This window comes from Colias eurytheme, chromosome 8, assembly GCF_061535395.1.
Source record: "Colias eurytheme isolate Ceu_HAF_F1 chromosome 8, ilColEury1 Martin Lab GWU primary, whole genome shotgun sequence".
Taxonomy (NCBI): Eukaryota; Metazoa; Arthropoda; class Insecta; order Lepidoptera; family Pieridae; genus Colias; species Colias eurytheme.
In genome coordinates, this window is record NC_142987.1 from 4,697,945 (window position 1) to 4,721,745 (window position 23,801).

Below are 23,801 nucleotides of genomic sequence, written 5' to 3' on the forward strand. Positions count from 1 at the left end.
TTTTGACATGTCTCCATATTGGCAAGGGAACACAGCGGCAGATCTTTTATCGGATTACTTAGAAAAAACCTGCGCTAATATGAATGAATCGAATCACTGCCAGACTATCTTGTTACAAATACGTCACGATTACAATGAACTGCAATACTACAACCAGCTGTTACTGAATCAGCATTTCGACGCGCGGTCAAGAACCCGGCGCGGTCTTTTCAATGCGGTCGGCTCAGTGGCTAATTCATTATTCGGAGTACTTGATCAAAGCTTTGCTGAGAAATATGAACAGGAAATCGAGCTCATTAAAAATAACGCCAACCATATAACCCAACTTTGGAAGAACCAAACATCAGTCATAGAAGCCGAATTCAACATATTAAAGCGAACTGAAAAAACCATCGAAACCCAATACAAAATCTTTAACAGGCATTTAAATATCCTAAACAATAAAACAAATGTAATCCAATCTGAAATTGAGACCATTCAGGAAGTGACCTTATCGGCAATAGCGTGCAACAATTTGATTCAGAATTTACGGAGAATACAAGATACTCTATTGGACACCACCACTGAAATTTACCACGGCCAGATAAATGTCCACTTATTGTCACCAAAGCAATTGCGCGACGAGCTGCAAATTATATCTAGTCAAATTCCCAAGGACGTCACATTACCCATAGAGAACATACATACAGACCTGTATAAAATCTATAAATTAATAAAGGTAAAAGCTAGAATTACCGAAAACTTCTTTATATTTGAAATACTCATACCATTGATTAGCCGGGACAATTTCCAACTATATAGATTGATACCCATACCGAAGCAAGTTAACAGCAACATGATAAGTATAAAACCAATAGCGGAATATATTTCTATAAACATAAAGAGAGATGCCTACATTACATTAACATTAGCCGAGCTACAAGCATGCCAAAACCAGAATGATATTTATTTTTGCCAATTGCACGGTCCTATAATAAGCTTTAGCAACCATGAACGTTTTTGCGAATTAAAAAATAATAAATGTAAATACAATATAAACAGCTGTAAAAGTAGTTGGATACAATTACACGATCTAACTACATATTTATATTTTCAATGCGATACGGCACACATACGCATTATATGTGACAATGACATTCAGTCGCGCCAAGTCAGCAAGGCCGGGCTTATATCACTAAACAAACAATGCATAATAAAGGGACAAGATATCACACTGTACTCATTTAAGCAACTTGAAAACAAGCTATATCTGAAACCCGACATATTAGAAACCAAATTAAATCCCATTCACAATCTGATTAACTCTGCTCTGCCTATCGAAAACTACTCCGACAACGAAGATATCAACGCATCATTAAAAACTCTTGGGGAGAAAATAAAAATAATGAAAAACGCTGTCGAGAATACGGATACCTTAGGTATTTCAAAACACGACCTACACCAATACGCGGTGTCATATGGAACACTAACACTAGCAATATTAGCAATTATCCTTTTCTTCGTGTGGTGGCGAAGGAGTCGAGCGACTCCACAGCAGAGCGTCCCAGCAGCCCAACAGCAGAGCGTCCCAGCAGCGCAACAGCAGAGCGTCCCAGCAGCGCAACAAACTATTCAGTCTCGGACAATACCCCAAGAGTGTGTCGATTCTAGTGTGTGTGTGCACCAAAAAAGTGTTACTAGTGTTCGTGCGTCTCCCTTACCCGAGCGGGGAGAGTGTAGTGAAGTATCATGTGAACAAAACAGGCTCAGACGATGGGCAAGTGGTCGATTTAAAAGGAGCGATAGGTCGACGTCTCCAATAGCTCACAAACGCTCTGCTATAAGTGAATCAGTGGTGGAACTATAATCATTATGCATTACAAACATTACCAAACTTATAAAATTTTATATATATCTTCTGTGGGCCTCGGGAGCATGTTCGAGCAGCGAACAAACATTTTATTTTAAATTACTTATTATCCATAGTTACATTACATTAATGACAATTATTGAGCAATACGTAAATGAGGTCAAGCTGCCTCAGCATTATTATCGTGCGACGGCCGAGCCGGCCGGAAAGCGCAGTTCTTCCATAGCAGCGCCCGAGTGCTAATCTATCCGCTCGAATCCGCGTAAATTATATATAATTATTAGCGATAATTAAAGTGTTCCCAGTTGTTCCATAATATCATAGCATTATTAGCAGCTTATAACGCGACCTAAATACAGTCCACATTCGATGTAATACGTAAACCGTACAGCTCTTAATTAGGTCTATAATTGGTAAAATAAACACATTCCTCCATAGAAGCCTTTAGGAGGAATCGATTGTCAAAATATTATATTAGGGTAGTTTGAGTTACTGAACTTGATGTTTTTATTTTTTTTCTTCCAAAAAACTCAAATGTGCAACTTGTGACCGGTATTGATAGATTGCTCTTAATTAGGTTTGTAATTGGTAAAATAAACACATTCCTCCATGGAAGCCTTTAGGAGGAATCGATTGTCAAAATATAATATTAGGGTAGTTTGAGTTACTGAACTTGATCTTTTTATTTTTTTCTTCCAAAAAACTCAAAAGTGCAACTTGTGACCGGTACAGATGGATTGCTCATAATTAGGTCTATCATTGATAAAAATACCAGATTCCACCACGGAAGCCTTTACGGGGAATTGAATTTTATTAGGGTAGTTACGATACTTGAACTTTTTATTTTTTTTCTTCCAAAAAACTCAAATGTGCAACTTGTGACCGGTACTGATAGATTGCTTTTAATTAGGTCTATGATTGGTAAAATAAACACATTCCTCCATGGAAGCCTTTAGGAGGAATCGATTGTCAAAATATTATATTATTAGGGTAGTTTGAGTTACTGAACTTGATCTTTTTATTTTTTTCTTCCAAAAAACTCAAAAGTGCAACTTGTGACCGGTACAGATAGATTGCTCATAATTAGGTCTATCATTGATAAAAATACCAGATTCCACCACGGAGGCCTTTACGGGGAATTGAATTTTATTAGGGTAGTTACGATAGTAGAACTTTTTATTTTTTTTCTTCCAAAAAACTCAAATGTGCAACTTGTGACCGGTACTGATAGATTGCTCTTAATTTGGTCTATAATTGGTAAAATATACATATTCCTCCATAGAAGCCTTTAGGAGGAATCGATTGTCAAAATATTATAATATTAGGGTAGTTTGAGTTACTGAACTTGATCTTTTTATTTTTTTCTTCCAAAAAACTCAAAAGTGCAACTTGATACCGGTTCAGATAGATTGCTCATAATGAGGTCTATCATTGATAAAAAAAACAGATTCCACCATGGAGGCGTTTAGGAGGTATTGAATTTATTAGAGTAGTTAGGTAAAATAAAAAGCTTTCGAATTTTTCACATTTCATGGGATGTAGCTCGAAAACGGCTGCGAATAGAAAAAAATGATCTAGGTACAACTTGTAGATAATTTTATGGCCTTTCAACTTTTTCTTGAAAGTTTTTCTCTAACATGTACCGCTTTTGAGATTTAAGCGAAAAATGAAAAAAAATGGACCTTTTCCCCCCTCCCCCCACTCTGGGGCTCCTCCTAGTGTCCCGGGGTTTTAGTATGTTTATTACCTAGGGACTCTTGACATGTTTCCGAAGAAACATCTTACGTTACTAACTCACGCACTCTAGACCCCCCTTGGAGGGACTCATTCGATGGACTAATGTCTTGCGTTTCGCGCGCGGATTGACACGTTTATCCGCAGAACATTATCGCACTGAAATCGCATCGAGATCACAAACGGCTATTAATATGTAGTAATTTCTGTTTTCCCAGCGCTAACTGTGAACAGAGGCATTGTTTATTTATTTACGTACGTAACAACGTACATCGCATAGATTTAGAACGGTGGCGACTTGAAAGAACCAACGTGGTATTTTTATCGGTTACTATAAATCTTATTGTGTGGGAAGGAGTGAACTGTTTATATTTTGGAATTCTGCTGGTTCACCCTAGATATCGAAAGCTGCCTCAAATGAGTGTTTAACTATGTTTGGATATTGAAGAACACTAATTGTCATAGTTTAAATAGTTTTATCCAACAGTTCAATAAAAATCTCTAAATTCGTTCTCGAATTCTTGTACCTACTCGTACGTCCAAAATTCTTATAAACGTCTCTATGAGAAATAATGACTCCGTTCGCGCTTCATCATTAAAAGTTCAGAGAAAAGTTAATAAAATACATACGCAAAACATTAAAGTTTCTTCGAGTATCAAATTAATTTGATAATTTAATTTACTTTCATTGACTGCATGGATATAAACAGCAGCTTCTTCACACTTTAAATAATTTCATAAATTCTTGACAAACATTCCATCTTTGATCTCATCCTCAAATTTTTTGAGTCATTGAAGCATGTGACACCTAATTCCGTATTCATTGGATGTCATTGAACAAGGAAGTGTCACGGCTGATGGACGCGTAAAAAGTAAGGCAACATTTTATTTTGGTAAACACCAATGTGCCAAGTTCGAGAAAGGATACTCGCCAAGTACAACGAAAAACATTTTGGCACAAGTAGGTATGTAGGTACAGAATAATACATTTTGCATAAATCAATATGTGTTAATTAATATCTCATATAATTCAGGTACGCTGTTTGTAATTCAATTAAACGTACAGGAAAGCAAGTCAAAGGAAATGTAATGCGTGTGACTGTACAGATTTTTGTTGAGATAAATGTGGATTTGCAATGCAAATTGGTAAAGAGTTGGCTCGAAATCAGATCGTACATTAATTGGGTACTATCTGGTTAGTTGAAATAGACTTAGAGAACGTTAACGTAAAAGGTTCGTGTAATCAAATCCACGGTATAATTTCAAAGGTGACAGCTTGTATGTTTGCCCAATGATGCAAAGATAACATAAGAGAAGAAGCAACGAACAAAACAACGTAATAAAGATTTGTCATTATTTCGTCTGTTTTATTCTGTTACTATCTTACCACCCGCGGCTTCGCCCGCTTCGTCTAAAACCTAATAAATGATATACTAAAACCTTTCTCTTGAATCACTCTATCTATTAAAAAAAACCGCATCAAAATCCGTTGCGTAGTTTTAAAGATTTAAGCTGTGGATTTAAGCATACAAAGGGACATAAGGAAATAGGGACAGAGAAAGCGACTTTGTTTTATACTATGTAGTGATGATAACATAATATCTTCAATGTGAACAAAACGAAACATCAAAATAGTAGGCAATAAATAAGCTCAGGCTTAAAAGCTTTCAAATCTGCTCCCCATCTTACCCCTCCTTGTAAAAAAATAATCATTTCTTTTTCCCAGCGAGGCTTGAGGTAAACGGTAAGTCAATTGCCTGGCTACACTAGACATGCAAATTAATATCAATATGTGCTTCTTATATGAACTTCACGTAACCATGTTACAAGCATCAACTATCAGTTCACTTGATATAACATGAAGCTATCTATTTTATCATAGTATACAGGGTGTCCCACTATTGGTATACTAAGCGCGAAGGGACTTGTAGTTTTGCATACACTGATCACGTAAAAAATACACGTAAATAAATGCGTCTGAAATTTTATAAGTATTTTTTACGTACTCAACGTATGCAAAACTATAACCTCCTTTGAGCTTAGTGCGTAGCGTATACCAACAGTGGGACACCCTGTATAAATAAATAGAAAATGCATAACAAAATAAGAGTTACTAAGCTACAATGAGGCCACTAATTAAGATTTGAGTATCAGAAGTCAGTTTCTTCAGCTATTGTAACTCCATCTCAAAACTATGAATGAAAATACTTTTGGCATGACATGAGTTTAGCTTACTAATTCGGCTGCTGTAATAACAGCATGGGTAAGGTAATGAAAAAACAGATAAGTTTTCGAAAAGTTAGAAAAGTTTAAGAAAGCGAGCCGTACCTACTCGAAACCAATGAAAACCAGCGTGTAAAAGTTTTTCTGCAAGTTATCCGGACGTGGGGTGTATTTGGCACTGTATGAAGTTACCTCGATAATATTTTAAATTTTATAATACAGCATTGTTGAAGGTAAGTCTATTTTTCGATTTTTAATGTTAGCTAAGACTTCGGACATTCTTATCTTAATATGAAGCCAAATTCATTACAATTTTCATGCATTAGTAATAAGCTTCCATAGCAATTATTCCTCTCACTTGGCAAGAGATTCTAATGAGTCAACAATTAGTTGTGCGGTTAATAGTTTTGTTGTCATTAATATTTAGATGCACTTTATAGCCGTCTTATATAGTTCTGGCGCCCAACTGGAATTCGGTGTAGCATTAGATTTAATGTGTTCCACATAATAGAATTACTGAAATGATTCCCCATATAACTTGAAATTACCGACATGATCGAAAAACAATAGCGAAATCGGTGTATTTCAATTAAATATTCAAATTTCAGATTTCTTGCGTAAAATTCAACGATGCATTAAGTAAAATATAATTTCAGCATTGAATACCCACTACGGAATTTCAGTGATATTATAACCATATACTGAAAGGATCAATGTAAACATCGACAGATATTCGCTTTGAGAGTTGTCAAGTAAAAGCATTTGATGATGGGTGCAATTAAAATGCGTACAGATGCGTACAAATGCGTACAAAATTGGCATACATCTGCGATCAACTAATTATTTAGCTCTGTTGCTAATGCTATCATATATATTTAAATCAAGAAAACATTGTACTATTGTCACGTCACAAGTACATGACTAAGAGCTATAAATTCGAGTGATCAGGGGAGGTAGTGATTCTGAAATAAAGAAAATAAATGAAAAGGATTGAGTGAATGTGTTACTTATATTATGATAATTTGTGTTATCTAGAAGTATATTATTCGATAGATAGATATGGAAGTAGCTTGATCAGTTTTTGTTAAACTTATTCAAATAAGAATGCTCTATAAGTAACGTGGCATAATTCTACTTTATATTGTTCTTTTGTATGCTTTAAGAGACCTATTTGTAACGCTCAAATTATCCAAAATATTTCCGCTAACAGTGAAACCTATTAGATCAAGAGCCCACGACGGCCAGACTTTCCTTTCTTTCGGAAAGTTGAAAGTTTCTCTGTATATGTCTCCTATACAGATAAGAACGACCAGCGACTATCAAGTTTGGGTTGTGGTTACTTTGGCAGGAAACAGGTAGTGAAGGTGTATAAAATAGTACCTAACTTTCATTATAGTTTAAAAGCTAAATTTTATATATGTTACTTGGGGACCTATAAAAAGACATTACCTTAAGAGCCAGACAGTTTTCATGGTTCTTACATCTAGCCAGACACATTTAAAAAATAACTAACATATCATCAAATTCACATAACTACCTAAAAGCGTAACAAATATGAAATAACCCACTAAAACATTAGTTAACTATAATTATTAAAAAAATAAAAGTATAATATATCTATACTAATATTATAAAGAGGAAAAGTTTGTAAGTATGTATGTATGTATGTATGTATGTATGTATGGTTTTCACGCAAAAACTACTGGACCGATTTCAAAAATTCTTTCACCATTAGAAAGCTGCATCTTTACTGAGCAACATAGGCTATATTGCATTTTCAAAAAAATTAGAGATCCTTACCAAAAATGCAATAATGTAACCCAAGGTGTAAAAAAATCCTCAATAAAACTTCTGTCATCGCGTGCGCTGCGGAATCTATTGAAGATAGAACAAAAAAATGTTCTACGGTATTATAGAATGGATCAATATCTACAAGAAAGTCCGCGATACCATATGTCCATCTTCAGTAGTTATGTTACTACAACAACTTTTTTACGTTTTCAAAGTAAATAGAAGTGCCGACAGTAATCAAACCATGTTATCCATACACATATATTAATCCTTATCCCATTAAATGATGTTTTATTATAGACTGTTTCAATACCAGCAAAATACTTTTTAAATGAAAAGAATTGGATATTCCATTCAAAAGATATATAACGAATTTTTAAAAGTGTCAATCTACAGAAAATAGTAGGTATACTGTTCGAGCAGGCCGTAGTGCGCGGGTCACGGAGGAATTCTACCAATATGCGTCTTGACGGAACACAGTGAGGTTTTGGTCGGTAGGAAATAGGAATCCGACATAACCCACGGCCCCTCCCCCGGAGGCCGTGGGTATCTATGAAAGATTTCCCCACTAAAACAAAAAAAAAGGCCGTAGTGCGGGACGGGATAAAGGTGATTTTCATGTGATTAAAAATTAAACCTATAGTCCGACCTATAGTAGACTTTTCACTGTAACGATATCGCTATCTAAGCGGGTGAAACCGCAGGGCATTGCTAGTAAGTAATAAAGTTATTACTTATCTTTTACGGGGGTTTATGTTGATGAAATTTCACGTATCTCGATGACACAATAAAAAAGTCATCGGGATACGTGAAATTCCATCAACATAAGTCTAAGTAAAAGATAAGTAATAACTTTATTACTTATATATTATACTTTTATTTTTTTAATAATTATAGTTAACTAATGTTTTTAGTGGGTTATTTCATATTTGTTACTCTTTTAGGTAGTTATGTGAATTTGATGATATGTTAGTTATTTTTTAAATGTGTCTGGCTAGATGTAAGAACCATGAAAACTGTCTGGCTCTTAAGGTAATGTCTTTTTATAGGTCCCCAAGTAACATATATAAAATTTAGCTTTTAAACTATAATGAAAGTTAGGTACTATTTTATACACCTTCACTACCTGTTTCCTGCCAAAGTAACCACAACCCAAACTTGATAGTCGCTGGTCGTTCTTATCTGTATAGGAGACATATACAGAGAAACTTTCAACTTTCCGAAAGAAAGGAAAGTCTGGCCGTCGTGGGCTCTTATATTATATAGCAATGCGTCATTTCTAGAAAAACTTAAAACAGATGAAGCCAGTTACTAGGGAGTATTGTTAGTGTTCTTAATAATAGGTAAACATATTGATGGCATTAACTACCGTCTGCGCAAACCAAGCTAAATTATGAAGACGTAGTGGATATACAAAAACTCTACTCATACCTATTTTTGAACTATTCAATGGTTCACTTATGCTTTACAAGTTAATACAGATCTTGAACTTATTGCCGTTTATTTTTAGTGATCATTTCTGTAAAAATTTACACGAATACATAGCAACTGACAAAAAATAAGGAGGTTCTCTCTACAAAATACGAATTAAAAGATGTTATTCATTAAGTCAATCATTTGGAATTGCTAGAATAAAGTTTTTCGATAAATCCAATCATATATTTCACCGTTAATATATTCACCGATAAATCGTTACCAAGAACATTTATTTCAATACTTTAGTATTTCCAGCGATTCCCCACGGTACCCTATAGTTAAAATAAGAAATGCACAACATTTTAAGACAACCACGTTTATTTGATATTCTATTTTCATTCTGAGAAAAAAGAAAATAGCTATTATAGTAAAGTAAACCAGCGGGTGCTAATGGACTTACTGAGTGAGCTAAAACAGAAGGCGGTTCAGGAAAAAATAAACTCGCTAACGCTTGTGCCTACGATGTTATATACGTACGTCCGTTGTCGGTAGCTAGTGATTATGTTCAGTCGTTTTTATGACCTTAGTGAATGTATACAGCGAAATGTGTGTTGACCACTGTCCGGTGATTAATACGATGGTTAAATTTATGACGCCTGCCCGAATAATAAAGTTGTATTTGGAATATTGAAAATGAACGGATTTTTTAATCATGTTAAAAAATTGAGGAGACATTTATATTAAGCCACCGATACAGAATGTCGCTTCTTCCGCGAACAATCAGACGTATGTGTATTGGATAGTGATTCTTTGTTGCGTTAAATTTTATAGACACCGTATGATTATCGCTCAAGAATGAATTGTTATTAGTTACAATACTCACAAAGAAAAAACTTCACTAAAAGTGAAGGACGAAAAACACATAAACAAAGACTTTTCCAATTACAACATTCTTATATTTTTATTAGTTGTTTATAAGAACCAAGACTTTATTAGCATAGTGAATAAATATTCTTATGTCTTCTCTTTTCAACACTCTTTCAACAAATATTTTGTATTTCAGAAGGTTGTCGATGACTATTATTCATCAAAAGGAAATCTGACAGCATTTTCAAGGAGAGTAGTCGAAAATATTTCGACAATATTTGTAATTTCTCACTGAAATGACTGAATTTTAGCTGTTCCCTTTGAATATTTTTATCCGCTACGAAACAGCGAGAGAATTCCTAGATAATAATACTTCCACGTGCTCTGTCAGAATCTGTTTGAACTGTCTCGCAAGTAATCTCCGCATATTAATAATTCCAAGTTAAATTAATATTTATTTTTACAACAATAGAAGACTCATTTCCAGTTATTAAATGAATATTGTTTTATATTGCTCTCTAGATTCTAAACAATTAGAAGTCGACTAAAAGTTAGGTAAGTTCTTGCTATAGTCTTTTTCATTTAAATACAGAGTTGAAAACTTACTTGTATAATATTCCCCAGTCAATCCCGATATCCCGAGATCCATTGGTCTCGGAGTGGTTGTGATGTTTGCCCTTTCTGGGTTTAATTTAGGACGAAATACATATCGACAAATCTGCCACACTCCGGAGTCACTCCACATAAAGTATTCACCTCTTGACGGTATGTATAAACCTGGAAAAGAAAAGAGTATAAGATTTTTGTTTGATGCTCAAAACTCCACCGCAAGCAGAACTACTGTAGAGAGTAGATACGTACTTATTTGTTTTATTGTCAATATGAACATCAAATGAAAGCTCGTAAAAATACCATTAGGTATAATAAAACTAAAAAGTAAACAGACGGATTTTTGTTTTCAAACTAATAATTCTTGTTTTAATAACGAAGAAACACAATACAGATGCATCGTTTAACGTTCAGCGTCGCATTTTTATTTCTAAAATATAAAATTTTCTTGTCGCAACGTTTGTAACCTAACTCCTCTGAAACGGCTTTACCGATTTTTTTGTGTATTATTAGTAAGAGAGGACGGTAGTTTAAGTAAATATGAACTCACCATAGGGAAATATTTCAAAATAAAATATGGCTGACACTAAATCTAAAAACACATCTTTCAAACAATAAATCTTTATGAATGTCTTTATGTATTGTAAAATAAAGTTTATATTTCATTTCATCTGAATAGAATGAAGAGGTTGGAACAACTTTTTGTAATTAAATAAATCTACTTTTCGAAGTTTCGGTATTGCCTTTAGAAATAGCTACCGAGAAACTCTTGGTGCAATTGCATTTGTTTCCAGAGCAAACAAAACTAACAGGATATTGGACAAGTTAAGTTATAGTTTTGTACAATTAGGAATTTTATTCGAAATTGAAGCTAAAATTTCTTGCATACTAGCTTTCCACCCGCAGCTTCGCCCGCGCAGTCAAAGAAACCCGCAAAGTTCCCGTTCCCGTGGGAAAAGAAGCCTATGTCCTTTCTCGGGTATCAAAATATCTCTATACCAAATTTCATGCAAATTGGTTCAGTAGTTATGGCGTGATTGAGTAACAGACAGACAGACAGAGTTACTTTCGCATTTATAATATTAGTATGGATTTTATTTAAAATTGTGTCGAAATATTTTGAGTAATTTGTTGGTGTTACTTTGATAGTCTGTTAATAATGAGTCTGCTGAATTGTAGTAATTTAATGCGTACATATCGTACGCATTTAGGGTAAATTTTGAAAATAAGTCGTCTTATTCTGATAAATAATACCTATAAAAAGTAGGAGTAGAGAGTTCTTCGAGTTTTGTTTGTCTGTTTTCTGAACAAGTAGTAAAACGTACATATTATTTTGAATCACAAATAATACAATAATCAGTGTGTTAAACAAATACTGGCTTTATTAGAGAGCTAGAGATTTAAATCTCAACATACGTTTGGGGTTATTAAGATATCATACACACATCACATAAAATAGATAACATTATTATTTCTTTTAAGCGCTTATACTAATTAAATTTCCGAAATTTATGCCAGCTATTAAACGACCTATAAACTAATTGAAGGAATTAATATTTGTTATAATTATAAAATACACTATAATATAACCTAGGTTCTTAAATAATGTCCCACGTGCTTAACAATTTTGGCACCAGTTTCTTGTCTGTTTTCATAATAAATTAAATTTTCTTGTTAATATCCGTTTCACTCTCAAGAAATCTAATAAAATATAAAGCGGTGTTAAATTCTATAAAGAATTCAATTTATTTATAAAACAAACATTGGCAGCAAATTGCATTAGGGCTAATAAATGTTATTCGAATAAATAGGAATTACAGAGATCAATCAAACACATAAATAAATGTACATAAATACCCGTAACACCAGAAGTCTAGACTAGACTACAGGTGTTTGGAACATATTATTGTTTTGGAATTTTAATAAGATTTCTATTTAAGTAGTAACTTAATTAGCTATACCATATTATATCCACTGTCCTTGTATATTAAAAGGATATTTTTCGTTTTGTCTGTACTAAGCTAGGTACTAACTAGGGCAAATTCAGAAATTTTTCCAACAATTAAAAGCTATTACTTCGTGATTTAGTTTATATTTTTTTGGTCTTATACCTTGTAAACCCGTAATCCGGGCCTAATAGTTATAAATCCTAGTAAGAAAGTTAAAATAGCAACGCAACGCAAACAAAACAAGTAGTTACAGACTAGGTACTCGAACATCATACCAATGTACTGCCTACACCATATTATGCATTTCCGAAACAATGCAGTTCAATTGGAATATCCAAATTATTTACGCTTTTCGTAAGTTGAAACAGAAATGGACCGACGGACATCGACCCGAGTGCCATACACTTATAATTATTAATAAGCCACTGCGTGAGATTTTAATGCGGCGTCAACAAGTCTCTGCTCGTATAAATTAAGAAGATTTGACAGGGCCATGACACTTTATTAGTGAAATAGCTTGGTTAAATTTCGAAGTCGGAAGCTGTTAAGGGTGACAAATCAACATCGAGCTATGCTGCGCTGTACTGCGCTGTGCTGTGCTGTGTTTCTTAAGCTACGTTTTTTTAACAATTAAACGATGCTGCGCTGTGCTGTGCTGTGTTTCTTAAGCTACGTTTTTAATACTACCTATACTCGCGCGTTGGTCTGTGAGACCGACGAAACACATTTTCGTAATTATTTTGTGCAGGTAAATCCTGTGAAGTCGAGTTCCTTGCTAGTTTCCAGATTTGGGGCTAACTTCATTTTAGTGCAGGTCGCGTGGTCGGCAGAAGTTCACGTATCATAGCATTTGGCGCCAATCGGTCCATGAGACCGACGCGAGTATAGGTGCAACTTTTTGTGTAAGTATTAATATTATATATTTTGTACATTTATATATTTTTTAAGACTGTATACTTTATGAAGTATGTATAGTAAAATATATGTATGAATGTTGCTCTAAATTATATTTTGACCAATTTTTTAGGCCATACTTCATGTCAAAATGAACGATGATCAAATCAGATTGTTGCTGGAAGAATCAAGTTCTGGTTCTGCTATGAAGACGAAAATGACAGTGAGGTGGAAGACAACGTGGAGGTACAAGAAGAGACATACGACACCGAGCAAGACGATGACAATGAAGAGATATCTGAAGTTCCCGTGATTTTTACTTGGGAAAAGATGGACAGGCAAGGCTCAAAACTAAGCCAAACATAGATAAATATGTGCTTTGATATGTTTATTATTATTACTTAGAAGTTTATTTTGTTTTGAAAAAGAAGTTCTGTTTTTAATTTAGTTTTCCCTAGTACTTAAGAAAAACATCTCAAATTCGAGGACTGATTTGTTATAGACTATAAGTCAGTAAAATAATTAAAAGACTAAGTATGATCAATACTATATTGTTTCAGTACATCCTAAACTTTAAAAAAATTGTTATAGTTTTCGGTTTTCTTAGTAAATATATATAGTGTAGGGGTAAACACTATCGGTCTGTGACACCGTGCGCGAGTATAGGTGTTACAAAAATTGGCGCGAGTATAGGAAGGTTAACAATCTAGCTCAGTATAAAATAATCAGCAGCTCGTGTAGTCGTTTATCTCGTCAAATATGACCCTATTTTCAAAAAAACGTAAACATTACGACATAGTTGAATCCGATGAAGATGAAAGTGAAGAAGAAGCGGATATGGATATTTTATGTGTTATTTTGTCGTTAAAAGAGTCCAGTCACGGTAGCTTGTTACCTCACACCATACGTGAAAAAAAAGGAAAATTTTAATGAATTTAATGCGGCAATGGAGGGGCACGCAGCGTGCTCCAAACCTAGCATAGCTCGACACAGCGCACATGGCAGAGCTCCATAAAAACATAGCACAGTTCGGCACAGCGCGGCTCAGCACGGCGGGTAGCGCGCCTCGCTCGAGACTGCTGCGTTTTTAAACAGAGCGTAGCCTCACACAGCGTAGCACAGCATGGGTTGTTTGTATCCTCATTAAAATATTAGACGAGCGAGTTGACCAAACACAGCACAGCGCAGTACAGCGCAGCATAGCTCGATGTTGATTTGTCACCCTAAGACTGGGCTGCCAAATTTTAATGCCTATGCCTATTAAAACGCCAATTAGAAAAGACATTATAATTGTAAGTATTTTTTTCTTTCAAAAAAAAAGGGCGTTGAATAATCTAATCAGCAAAAGTGCTGATCAAGAGTTATTTTGGGAATACACTAATTGCAAATGATGGGACTCTAAATGAATAATTTTTTTTCATTCGATATATTAACTTTATTACCTGGCAGTGAAAGTCTAGCAAGCAATAAAGATATGAAAAATAGAACTATCTCTGAATTCCAATGCTGGCATTTCTTCTACTATGTTACCCATTACTGTTGTATGAAAACTTCCCTTTACAGAGACGAGTTTATCGTTACACTGTTTACGGTCAGCAGTCAAGCCAATTGTAAAAAGTGGCTTTAAAAATTCCACTGATGGCAAGCATTTGCTTGTTTGACGTTATTTCGTAATGAAATGGATTTTAGAACTTCAATATGTTGCGGTCGTAATAACTAAACTGAAATTTCCCTGTATCGACATGAAATATGAGTAAGTACCTAGTATATAGATGATAGGTAAGACGTTACAAATAGTATCGAACTGTGCTGATTGAGAATTGGTCCAGTGGTTAAGGTGTGAAGAAGAGACAGACAGACAGACAAAGTTACTTTCGCATTTGTACCATAAATAAGAAGATTGTTTTTCTGTCAAGTTATACAAATAAACCTCAGGACGCCAATAAAACTGGGGCACCAATAATTGTGAAGTGATCGGATTGCGTTCCAATTAAGGATGATAGAAGTGTAAGTGGATGAGATTAAAGGAAGTGACGCGATCGATCAAGGCTCCGAGCTATCAATTAGTTAGTTCTTTCATCGCGTTTGGATATTATACCAAGGAATTGTATGCATATAATAATTTAGGTACTTCACTTTAGTTAATAATTAAGGGAAAGCTTCCGCAACGTCGTGCCCCTATTTTGCATGAGAATGCGGGATCAGTTTCCATCTAAGCCAGTCTATGAAGCTCTCTAGCCTTAGAAATCTAGTATCTAGTTTGGAAAGCACATTGGTGAATTCAAGGACCTGAAATCGTACTATTATGACGGGATTTGCCGTTTCAACAGTTTTCATAATTACATACTATTATTTATATCAAATAATATTCCATTGTGCCCTACAAGTAGGCTAATACGAAAAATTTGGGGTTAGATATAATATAGACTAATTAATAAAATTACGGTGTACTAATCCGTCATAGCCTATGGTCATAGCATTCGCAGTGGTAATAATATGTCAACTATAATTAATAAAGTAATGTAATATAACGAGTTGGCATGTGAAGCCAATATTTTATTAACTGTATGGTAATTTGACAGAACGTACGTTTATTGCAAAATTACACGAATAATGCGACATTTGGACAAATTGAAAATTCGAAGTAGCATCAACAAAGTTATTCGCAAATACAGTAGTTCACCTGAATATGAAATTCCAAACTTTATGTAAAGAGCTTTCTGTTTGCTATTTCTTGTGAATAATTCACGAAAAGTTTACAGTTATGGGCATTAGTTATTTGTTTTAAAATTGTCTGCAAAATAACATTGCCTAAATAATTTAATGGTTGTTGACACTATTTTAAAATGGTTAAGATCTATTCATAAAAAAGCAATGTCAAAATAATAAACCAAAATCTTAATGAGGTGGAATGCAATGTTGGCACAAAATTAATGATAATGGCTGGTAACTGCGCGAAGTGAGTGATATCTTGAGATATGTATCTTGTCTGGTCTATCTTTGGCAGCGAACCAGTGAAAGCTGGTGGTAATAATAATTCAACGCATCAATTAGTTTTGACTGCATTTGGTCATATTCCTTGGATATAGTATAGGTATAGATTAATATATGTTGCAGAGAACTGGGAATGTTTTGGAAAGTAAGAAATTTATAATGAACAGAAAAAGTTCGATCACGAGACGGGTTCCTCATTTAAAAAGCTTGTAAAATTGTGAATGCTAGTTTTATAGCATTACCCTTATCATATGATATGAAAACCTAATGGTAATTTCAAGCAAAATTTCGTCCAAATTAATATGTGCTCTTCTAGTCAAACTTACCATTAGTACTCGTAACATGAACCCACTTCTCAGTGCACACAGCAGATATCCACACAAAGGTGCACAGTCCCACCAGGATAGTGCACCCGAAGAGAATACGCCTCTCGATCACTAGAGCTTGCATCAGTGGTCGCCGCTCAGCGCCTACTGACGAGGCGGTTGACATTTTGTCTGTCTCCATGATTGTGACCTGGAATGAAGTAAGTATTGAATGTTGGTAGAAATTCCTCATGCCTCAGCTCGGCCTGGGTATAGACCTTATTCTCTAATCCAAACTTAGAATACATACTTAAGAATCCAAGCATTCATAAATCTAACAAACCAAAAATCATTAAAATCAATTTTGTCATATTATTAAGTTAAAATCGCTGTAACTAACATGATCTACTGTTCTTAATAGATACAGAAGATTTAATGAACAGAAACTTGGTTGATATAATACGATTCTACGTAACTTCGAGATAGTTGACAATAAATCACATTTAGTCAATATGACTATGAATATTAACAAAGTGAGGGTAGTTGGGTCAATATCGATTATACAATATACCAGAAGACAATCGCTGAGATTGCGTGTTCGCACTATGTGTCCAATTAATAATGTTTATGTTAATCATAGGTGACATACTATATTAAAGTAGTGAAAATGATACTAGTATGGATATGAAAATATATTTTTGACCTCCAATATTAGCCTTCTTTAAATAACAAACAACTTTATAAATTCGAAAGTTTGCATGAAGGAGTTAACTTGTTCACGCAAAAACTACTAAACCACTTTGATTCACATTAGTAGATAATAATTTACGCAGTATTGCGAATTACTTCGACTCCTTTTGCTTAAAAACCTTCTACTATAAATTAATTACATTGGTCACTTCTCATGCATAATTAAAGCGAAATTCGAAAACTTATTACCTACCGATTTCACCCAGAAGTCGAAGTAATTCCCAACTGTCCAATAAGATTGAATTCGTAATTAGTTTCGTAGTCTTAACAAAGGACCGACAAGTACCAAAGTCCCATAGTATGATACAAATTATCCCTTTCTGATTTATTGAATAGCTAGGAATATAATATTATAATTTTAGATTAGTTTATAGGGAAATTATTGACAGTTCCAATGTCTGTGTACATATTATTTTATAAAACAAAGACCCTCTTTTCGAGGAAGGCATTATACACATTTATTAAGTTTTAGACGCTGCGAATCCACGGGTGGACAGCTAGTGTAAAAATCAAGACAACGTACACAAACTAAACTTGCACCTAAGCTAGTATCTAATCTGTGACTTAAGTCCCTAAGGGCCGATTTTTCAATCTCGAGATAAACAGTCTAATAACTACCCCTCGAATAGATTTATTCAATTATTTATCTAACTCATAACGGCTCGCCTATTTTTCAATCGTGATTTATTTGATGAATAACTATCTGACCAAATATTTCCATATTGGCAGCTCTGCTCTTGGAGTGGCGAAACAAACATATTAAATTAGTCAGGTTAGAGCGGGATAGAGTCAACTCTTGCAATTTGTCAACAACCGTCATTATGACTCACGTCAGGAGTGCATTTTAAGTTTGTCTTGTATTGCTCTTGTCTTCTATGATTGTTGATTGTTGTTTTGATTCGAGTAAAGAGTTTGGTTAAATTTGTGTTTCAATTTATATATTTTACAATGGAAACGACATACTTAAAGGCAGCGTTCGGCAAATTTTCAATGGCATGGTCATCAGTACTATCAAAAACATCAATTTCAATATGTTTTTAATTGATAATAATTATATAGAAAGAATTGTTAATAATTCTACGCTCTATGTTATGACATCCGAAAATATCCCAAATTTGACGCGACAGTTGTCAACTCAAACGCCTAACCGTCGAATAGTGCGCTATCTGGCCGTTGGAGCGGCAAATAGATTTATTCCTCAAATAACGTAGTTATTCGATAGATAAGTCCTATTCGTCTATTGAAAAATTGAATATTTTGTTAACTGAAGAATAAAGTCTATCTAGCTGTTTATCTGGGCATTGAAAAATCGGCCCTAAATGTGTCAGTGCTTGCATTGTTATCTTTAACTGGCGTTGCAGTCGTTTCACGTTAATTAGTTACTTTGTCCCTAACTATAATTAGGAGAAAAGTATTACATAAATAAAAATTTAAAACGCATCCTTCTTTGCTATTTTTATCACATTTCTATAGTTTGGAAGTCGTAACTATAGCAAGATATAAACAAAGCAGTAAACTAAGCAATGACTGCAATCTAATGCTGTAGGTCATTATGCTAACGTGATTGAACGTAAAACAATATAATAAACCATATATAAAATATATTCATACCCTTCACATTTCGCAGTTTGATCATTCAAATTTGAATAGCAAATGTGGTATTATTAATACAGATGCCGTAATTTCAATTCTATACGCTCATGGACAATATAAATGAGAAATGAGAGTATCGTGTCTAGAAAATTTGTGATATTTCCCTGGTCACGGCTCGCACATTTGTTCTTGGACATTTTTCTATTATTACTCCCCACCTAGAATAACATGTACAGTGCTGTAGTATCACTTGAATAATATAGCAATAACATCTCGCAATATCAAAGGAATTTATAGATCGAGCGTGAAACATATTTATTTAATGATGATACGAAACGTTCTAAGTACGAAACTCATTAATATAGGTATATTAGAGGAGTTTGGATATAGAGTGTTATAATATTAATCTATTATACGAAATATAATACTATTTATTCGAATATTTTACTATTTACTATCTAGCTTTTTGCTCACGCTTCATCGCATTTGATTTGCTATCCGATAAATGCTAATCTCGTTACAACCTGACCTTAACAACTATTTACCTATAAAATACCTCAATCGAATACTTCGTTACTATACGAATTCATAAAAAAACAATAGCAAGTTCTATATCTTCTTTTATATATAAAAATGAATCGCAAAATGTGTTGGTAAGCGCATAACTCGAGAACGGCTGAACCGATTTCGATAATTCTTTTTTTATTATATTCCTTGAAGTACGAGGATGGTTTTTATGTAGAGAAAACGTAAACAGGGCGAAGCCGGGGCGGACCGCTAGTTTTCTAATAAAGACAACAAGAAAGTTTTCTGATATTGAGTAAAAGTGTCTATCACACTTTGTGTAAAGTTTCGTGACTCCGTACACATGTTCTTTCACATATCGATTTTTTTATTATTCAGTTGCTAACCTGAGTCCTGACCCAGCAAGTGTTGTTTTGCCATGTCACTTAGGTATATTAGTTTTAGATTAGATTCTCATGCCTACCGCGTATATACACAAAATATAATAAAATGGGTCAAGCCGTTACGGAGGAGCTTTCAACTTTTTTTTCATCAGCTTTGAATAGTTATTAGTATTGGTACATATATTTGATTTAAATTTTTTGGATTAAAAGTTCAATCGTTAACCACTTACAACGTTATCATATTTCATTTCATTGATTGTACAATTTTGATTCTCTAGATAAGCTCTAGATCTGCTAGTTTATTTTTTCATTCCATACCTATTTACTTTTTTCAAATCTAGAACATTCACGTTCCAATTTTAAACAGTTTCAAACGTGCAGTAACTGAAAATTGTGAGATTTTTGTATTTAACAGTGACAGCTCGCGTCGCATCCATCTCCAAGTCTTTTGTTCTTCGGAACCTTTTCGGAACGTTATATTTCATGGATCCAATAATAATTTTAATATTCTTGAAATGAAATTCATAATAAAGCTTTAATTCCATTCAAATTTAAATTATCGTTTGACGTTTCTTTTTTTATTGTTATTCAGACTTACATTAATTTGGAGCAATATTAAAGGTTGAGTAGTACCTTCAGTAGTTTTTTAATACTGATTTTTTTTGTAATTTAAGGTTTATCATAATACTAGCTTCCGCCCACGACTTTGTACGTGCATCCCCGTTTTTCCCCGTTCCCGCAAGAATTTCGGGAAATCCTTTTTTAGCGGATGCCTACGTCCTAACATCTACCTGCAAGCCAAATTTCAGCCCGATAAGTCCAGTGGTTTGGGCTGTGCGTTGATAGATCACTATATCAATCACCTTTGAGTTTTATATATATAGATTATATTCTCTTTTATCCCGTTCAGAGTATCAGTTAGCTACTCCGTAAATTTTAGACTCATGCGTTTTGTAAGAAGCTTTCATTGCAAACATATAAAGACTCTTATTAATAGCATGGATAACTCTATTCAAACCCACCAAGTACCTAGAACATTTATCCGTCTAATTCACACATATTCAACGCCTCAATTATATATAGTTTGTAAACATAATGTAGTGGTTATGGGTTTCAGACGTTCGCCAATTGCACCCAGATTTGTACTAAATGAACAATGTATATTGTGTACAGGAAATAATGTATTATTTTTATTTTATTTAACTTTATTTAAGAATTTAAAAAATATATTATGAGTAGTAGATGAAGTTCATTACTAACACTAACTTGTTCTAACTATAGAAACTTCTCGTTCGTTCTCGTTAAATAAATAATATTTTGTGACATTCAAATATATCCAGAGACACCAAAGAGACGCTAACACGATGAAGGAACACAAAGAAACAATCTAACTTTAAAACTTTGTTTAAATTCGTAAAGTTTGTTCAAGTTTACATTGATTGACGGACACTAACCTCAGAGTGCTCTCATAAAAATCTAGTTACAAAGAAGAATAATAATATGTATACAGCAAAACCGTTTTACATGAAAAGTTTCCTTGGCTCACTTTGCATAAAGGTTGACGTCACGGTTTTACGATTCATGCTAATAAGTGCTATAGTCGTGTATTTTAATATCCTGAGTAGTCGTTATGGAATACTGCTTGTCAGTAAAGGCTTCAATAAATATACATTTACTGGGGTCTGGGTTATAGTAATATTTTTGCACAATGTAACTTAACTGCAAAGAATAGAGTCCATTTTGCAGTTACTCTGCTGGTGACCTCAGTAATTATCAATTTTTAATAACTCTCTGTGGTAGTGCTTGCCAAGCTTTTTGTGGGCAGATGACATAGCGATATTATGCACCAAATTTATACGATAAAATAATATGCTTATGAGGTACGTGAAAATATTGGGTGTAGATAGTAGATACCCATATAAAATATATTTCAATAACAATTTCGAAATATCGATGAATATTCATCGTTGTCTCTTTTATAGTCCTTTCCACCTAAGATGATTTCTGTGACACATCGATTATTGACACGTGTAGAGATGTCGGTTACTGAAATCGTATCAATTGTTTCCGATAATCGATAATATTCTATATGGAAATGAAATCGATTTGAATAAAGTACCAAAATTAGTTTTTTCGGCATTTCGCCAACAATTAACTAAGGAAACTTAGCAAACAACAGCAACAAAAAGTCAACAGTAACAATTAGTAAAAATAACAGAATACCACGTAAAGTATCAATATAAAAATGCAACTTGTATACAAGGCTGACGTACTCGTACAGACGATTGACTCGATTGACAAACGATCACAAGATGGGCGCCGATTATATGATTTTCCAACTCTATGATTTTTCAACGATCCATTTCATGTACACGAATTGCGTAGGTATTATATTTTTGTGTTATTTTATTTTATTTTTCATTATATTAAACTAAACAATACTGTTTTTGATTTATAAGCTTAAGATGTTTCATTTTTATATTTTTGGTAATAATGCCGCCATAAAATAAAAATATTATGCACTAAAATTATTTTGACTTTTTAAATATAAAATACGTAATTCGGAACACGATGAAGTGTCACAGGAATCATCCTAAATGAAAAGGACCAAAATGCTCAAGAACCTCTGTCAAGAAGCCATATTGTACCTAATATTATAACCATTTCTCGACTATTATGTATTTTACAACAGCATTTCTTGTTTATATTTCTCCTTTTCATGGCCTTTGTTTTTTGATATATATTTTTATAGGATGACTCATTATCTTTGACACGATTGTATGATTATTATACCAATAGACGAGTTATGAAACAATTAAAATTAATGGTAAAAGTAATGGATAACGTTTAATAGTTCACATGCAAGCTTAGTTATTATGCAACTAGTTATATGAAACTACCGCTTAATTACGAGATAGGATGATGTTAGCCTATGGGCATAATCTGTCTAAAATTACCCGGCTAAATTTACACGGCACATTGTTACAATGTAATCAGACAGGTAATTTGAGGCATTATAGTTGATAATGAAGTAATGATGACGTGATTAACTATCACTGAGTTCTTATTATGCATAGGCTAAGTTTTTAACCTTCATTGTTTAAATGACAAAAAACGTTTGACAGTATCGCGTCCTGTCGATGCAAAATTGCACATGTTATGCTTGGTTATGGTAAAATATTTTTTTGACATCCACTAATGAATACTTGACCCTACTTGACCAGTATAGTTGTCTATGGCAAAAGAAAGCTATTGATTAGTAAATTCGATACAACTCAACTCTAAGAACTCAACAGGGAAAACAGTGCTAGGTATACATTTTAGGTATTTACACCGGAAAATTAGCAGAAAATCTACAAACAAGTAAACAACGGAAACGTCAAACGTCACCCAGGTTTATTGCATGATATTTCGTATTTATTGTGAAGCAGGCAACGTAAACGATAATAAAATGTAAGCTCGGAAACAGTAAAATGACGATGACCACGTTACATCTAAATATAAGACAGTACAAATTTGTTAGACGGTTGCGCATATTCGTAACAGTTACGCGCTCTTCCGACGACCAAGTTTCAATTACTTTGTATTAATAGGAACGATACACGTGACTTTGGGCTTGTACGAGAAATCAATATTCGAATTAATTTTCAGGGTGAGATTTCGAACGGTCTTATGTAACTATTGCTCTAACTAATACGTAGGTACAAGTACATAAGTCCGTGCGTATACATTTTCCCTCCATATTAAATAAGGTGGATATTGTAAATTTCTACTATCCTACCAATATTATAAATGCGAAAGTTTGTGAGGATGTGTGTGTGTTTGTTACTCTTTCACGCAAATTCTACTGAACCGATTACAATTAAATTTAGCACACATATAGAGGGTAACTTGGATTAACAAATAGGATAAGTTTTAT

General features: G+C 33.8%; 2 protein-coding genes across 2 annotated transcripts in view; one reads left to right on the top strand and one right to left on the bottom strand.

Moving 5' to 3' along the window:
* The window catches only part of LOC149906442 (dietary and metabolic glutamate transporter-like), a 245,487-nt gene that overhangs the window by 111,219 nt on the left and 110,467 nt on the right, over positions 1 to 23,801 (top strand). The gene's annotated exons all lie outside the window — the stretch shown is intronic.
* Positions 1 to 23,801, bottom strand: part of LOC149906449 (uncharacterized) — a 51,264-nt gene that overhangs the window by 15,285 nt on the left and 12,178 nt on the right. The window contains exons 2-3 of the mRNA XM_090104838.1: positions 16,653 to 16,842; positions 10,487 to 10,657 (exon numbers count right to left, since the gene is read on the bottom strand). Coding sequence (XP_089960964.1) covers positions 10,487 to 10,657; positions 16,653 to 16,833 — 352 coding nt within the window. The 5' untranslated portion in view covers positions 16,834 to 16,842. The remainder of the gene's footprint in view (positions 1 to 10,486; positions 10,658 to 16,652; positions 16,843 to 23,801) is intronic.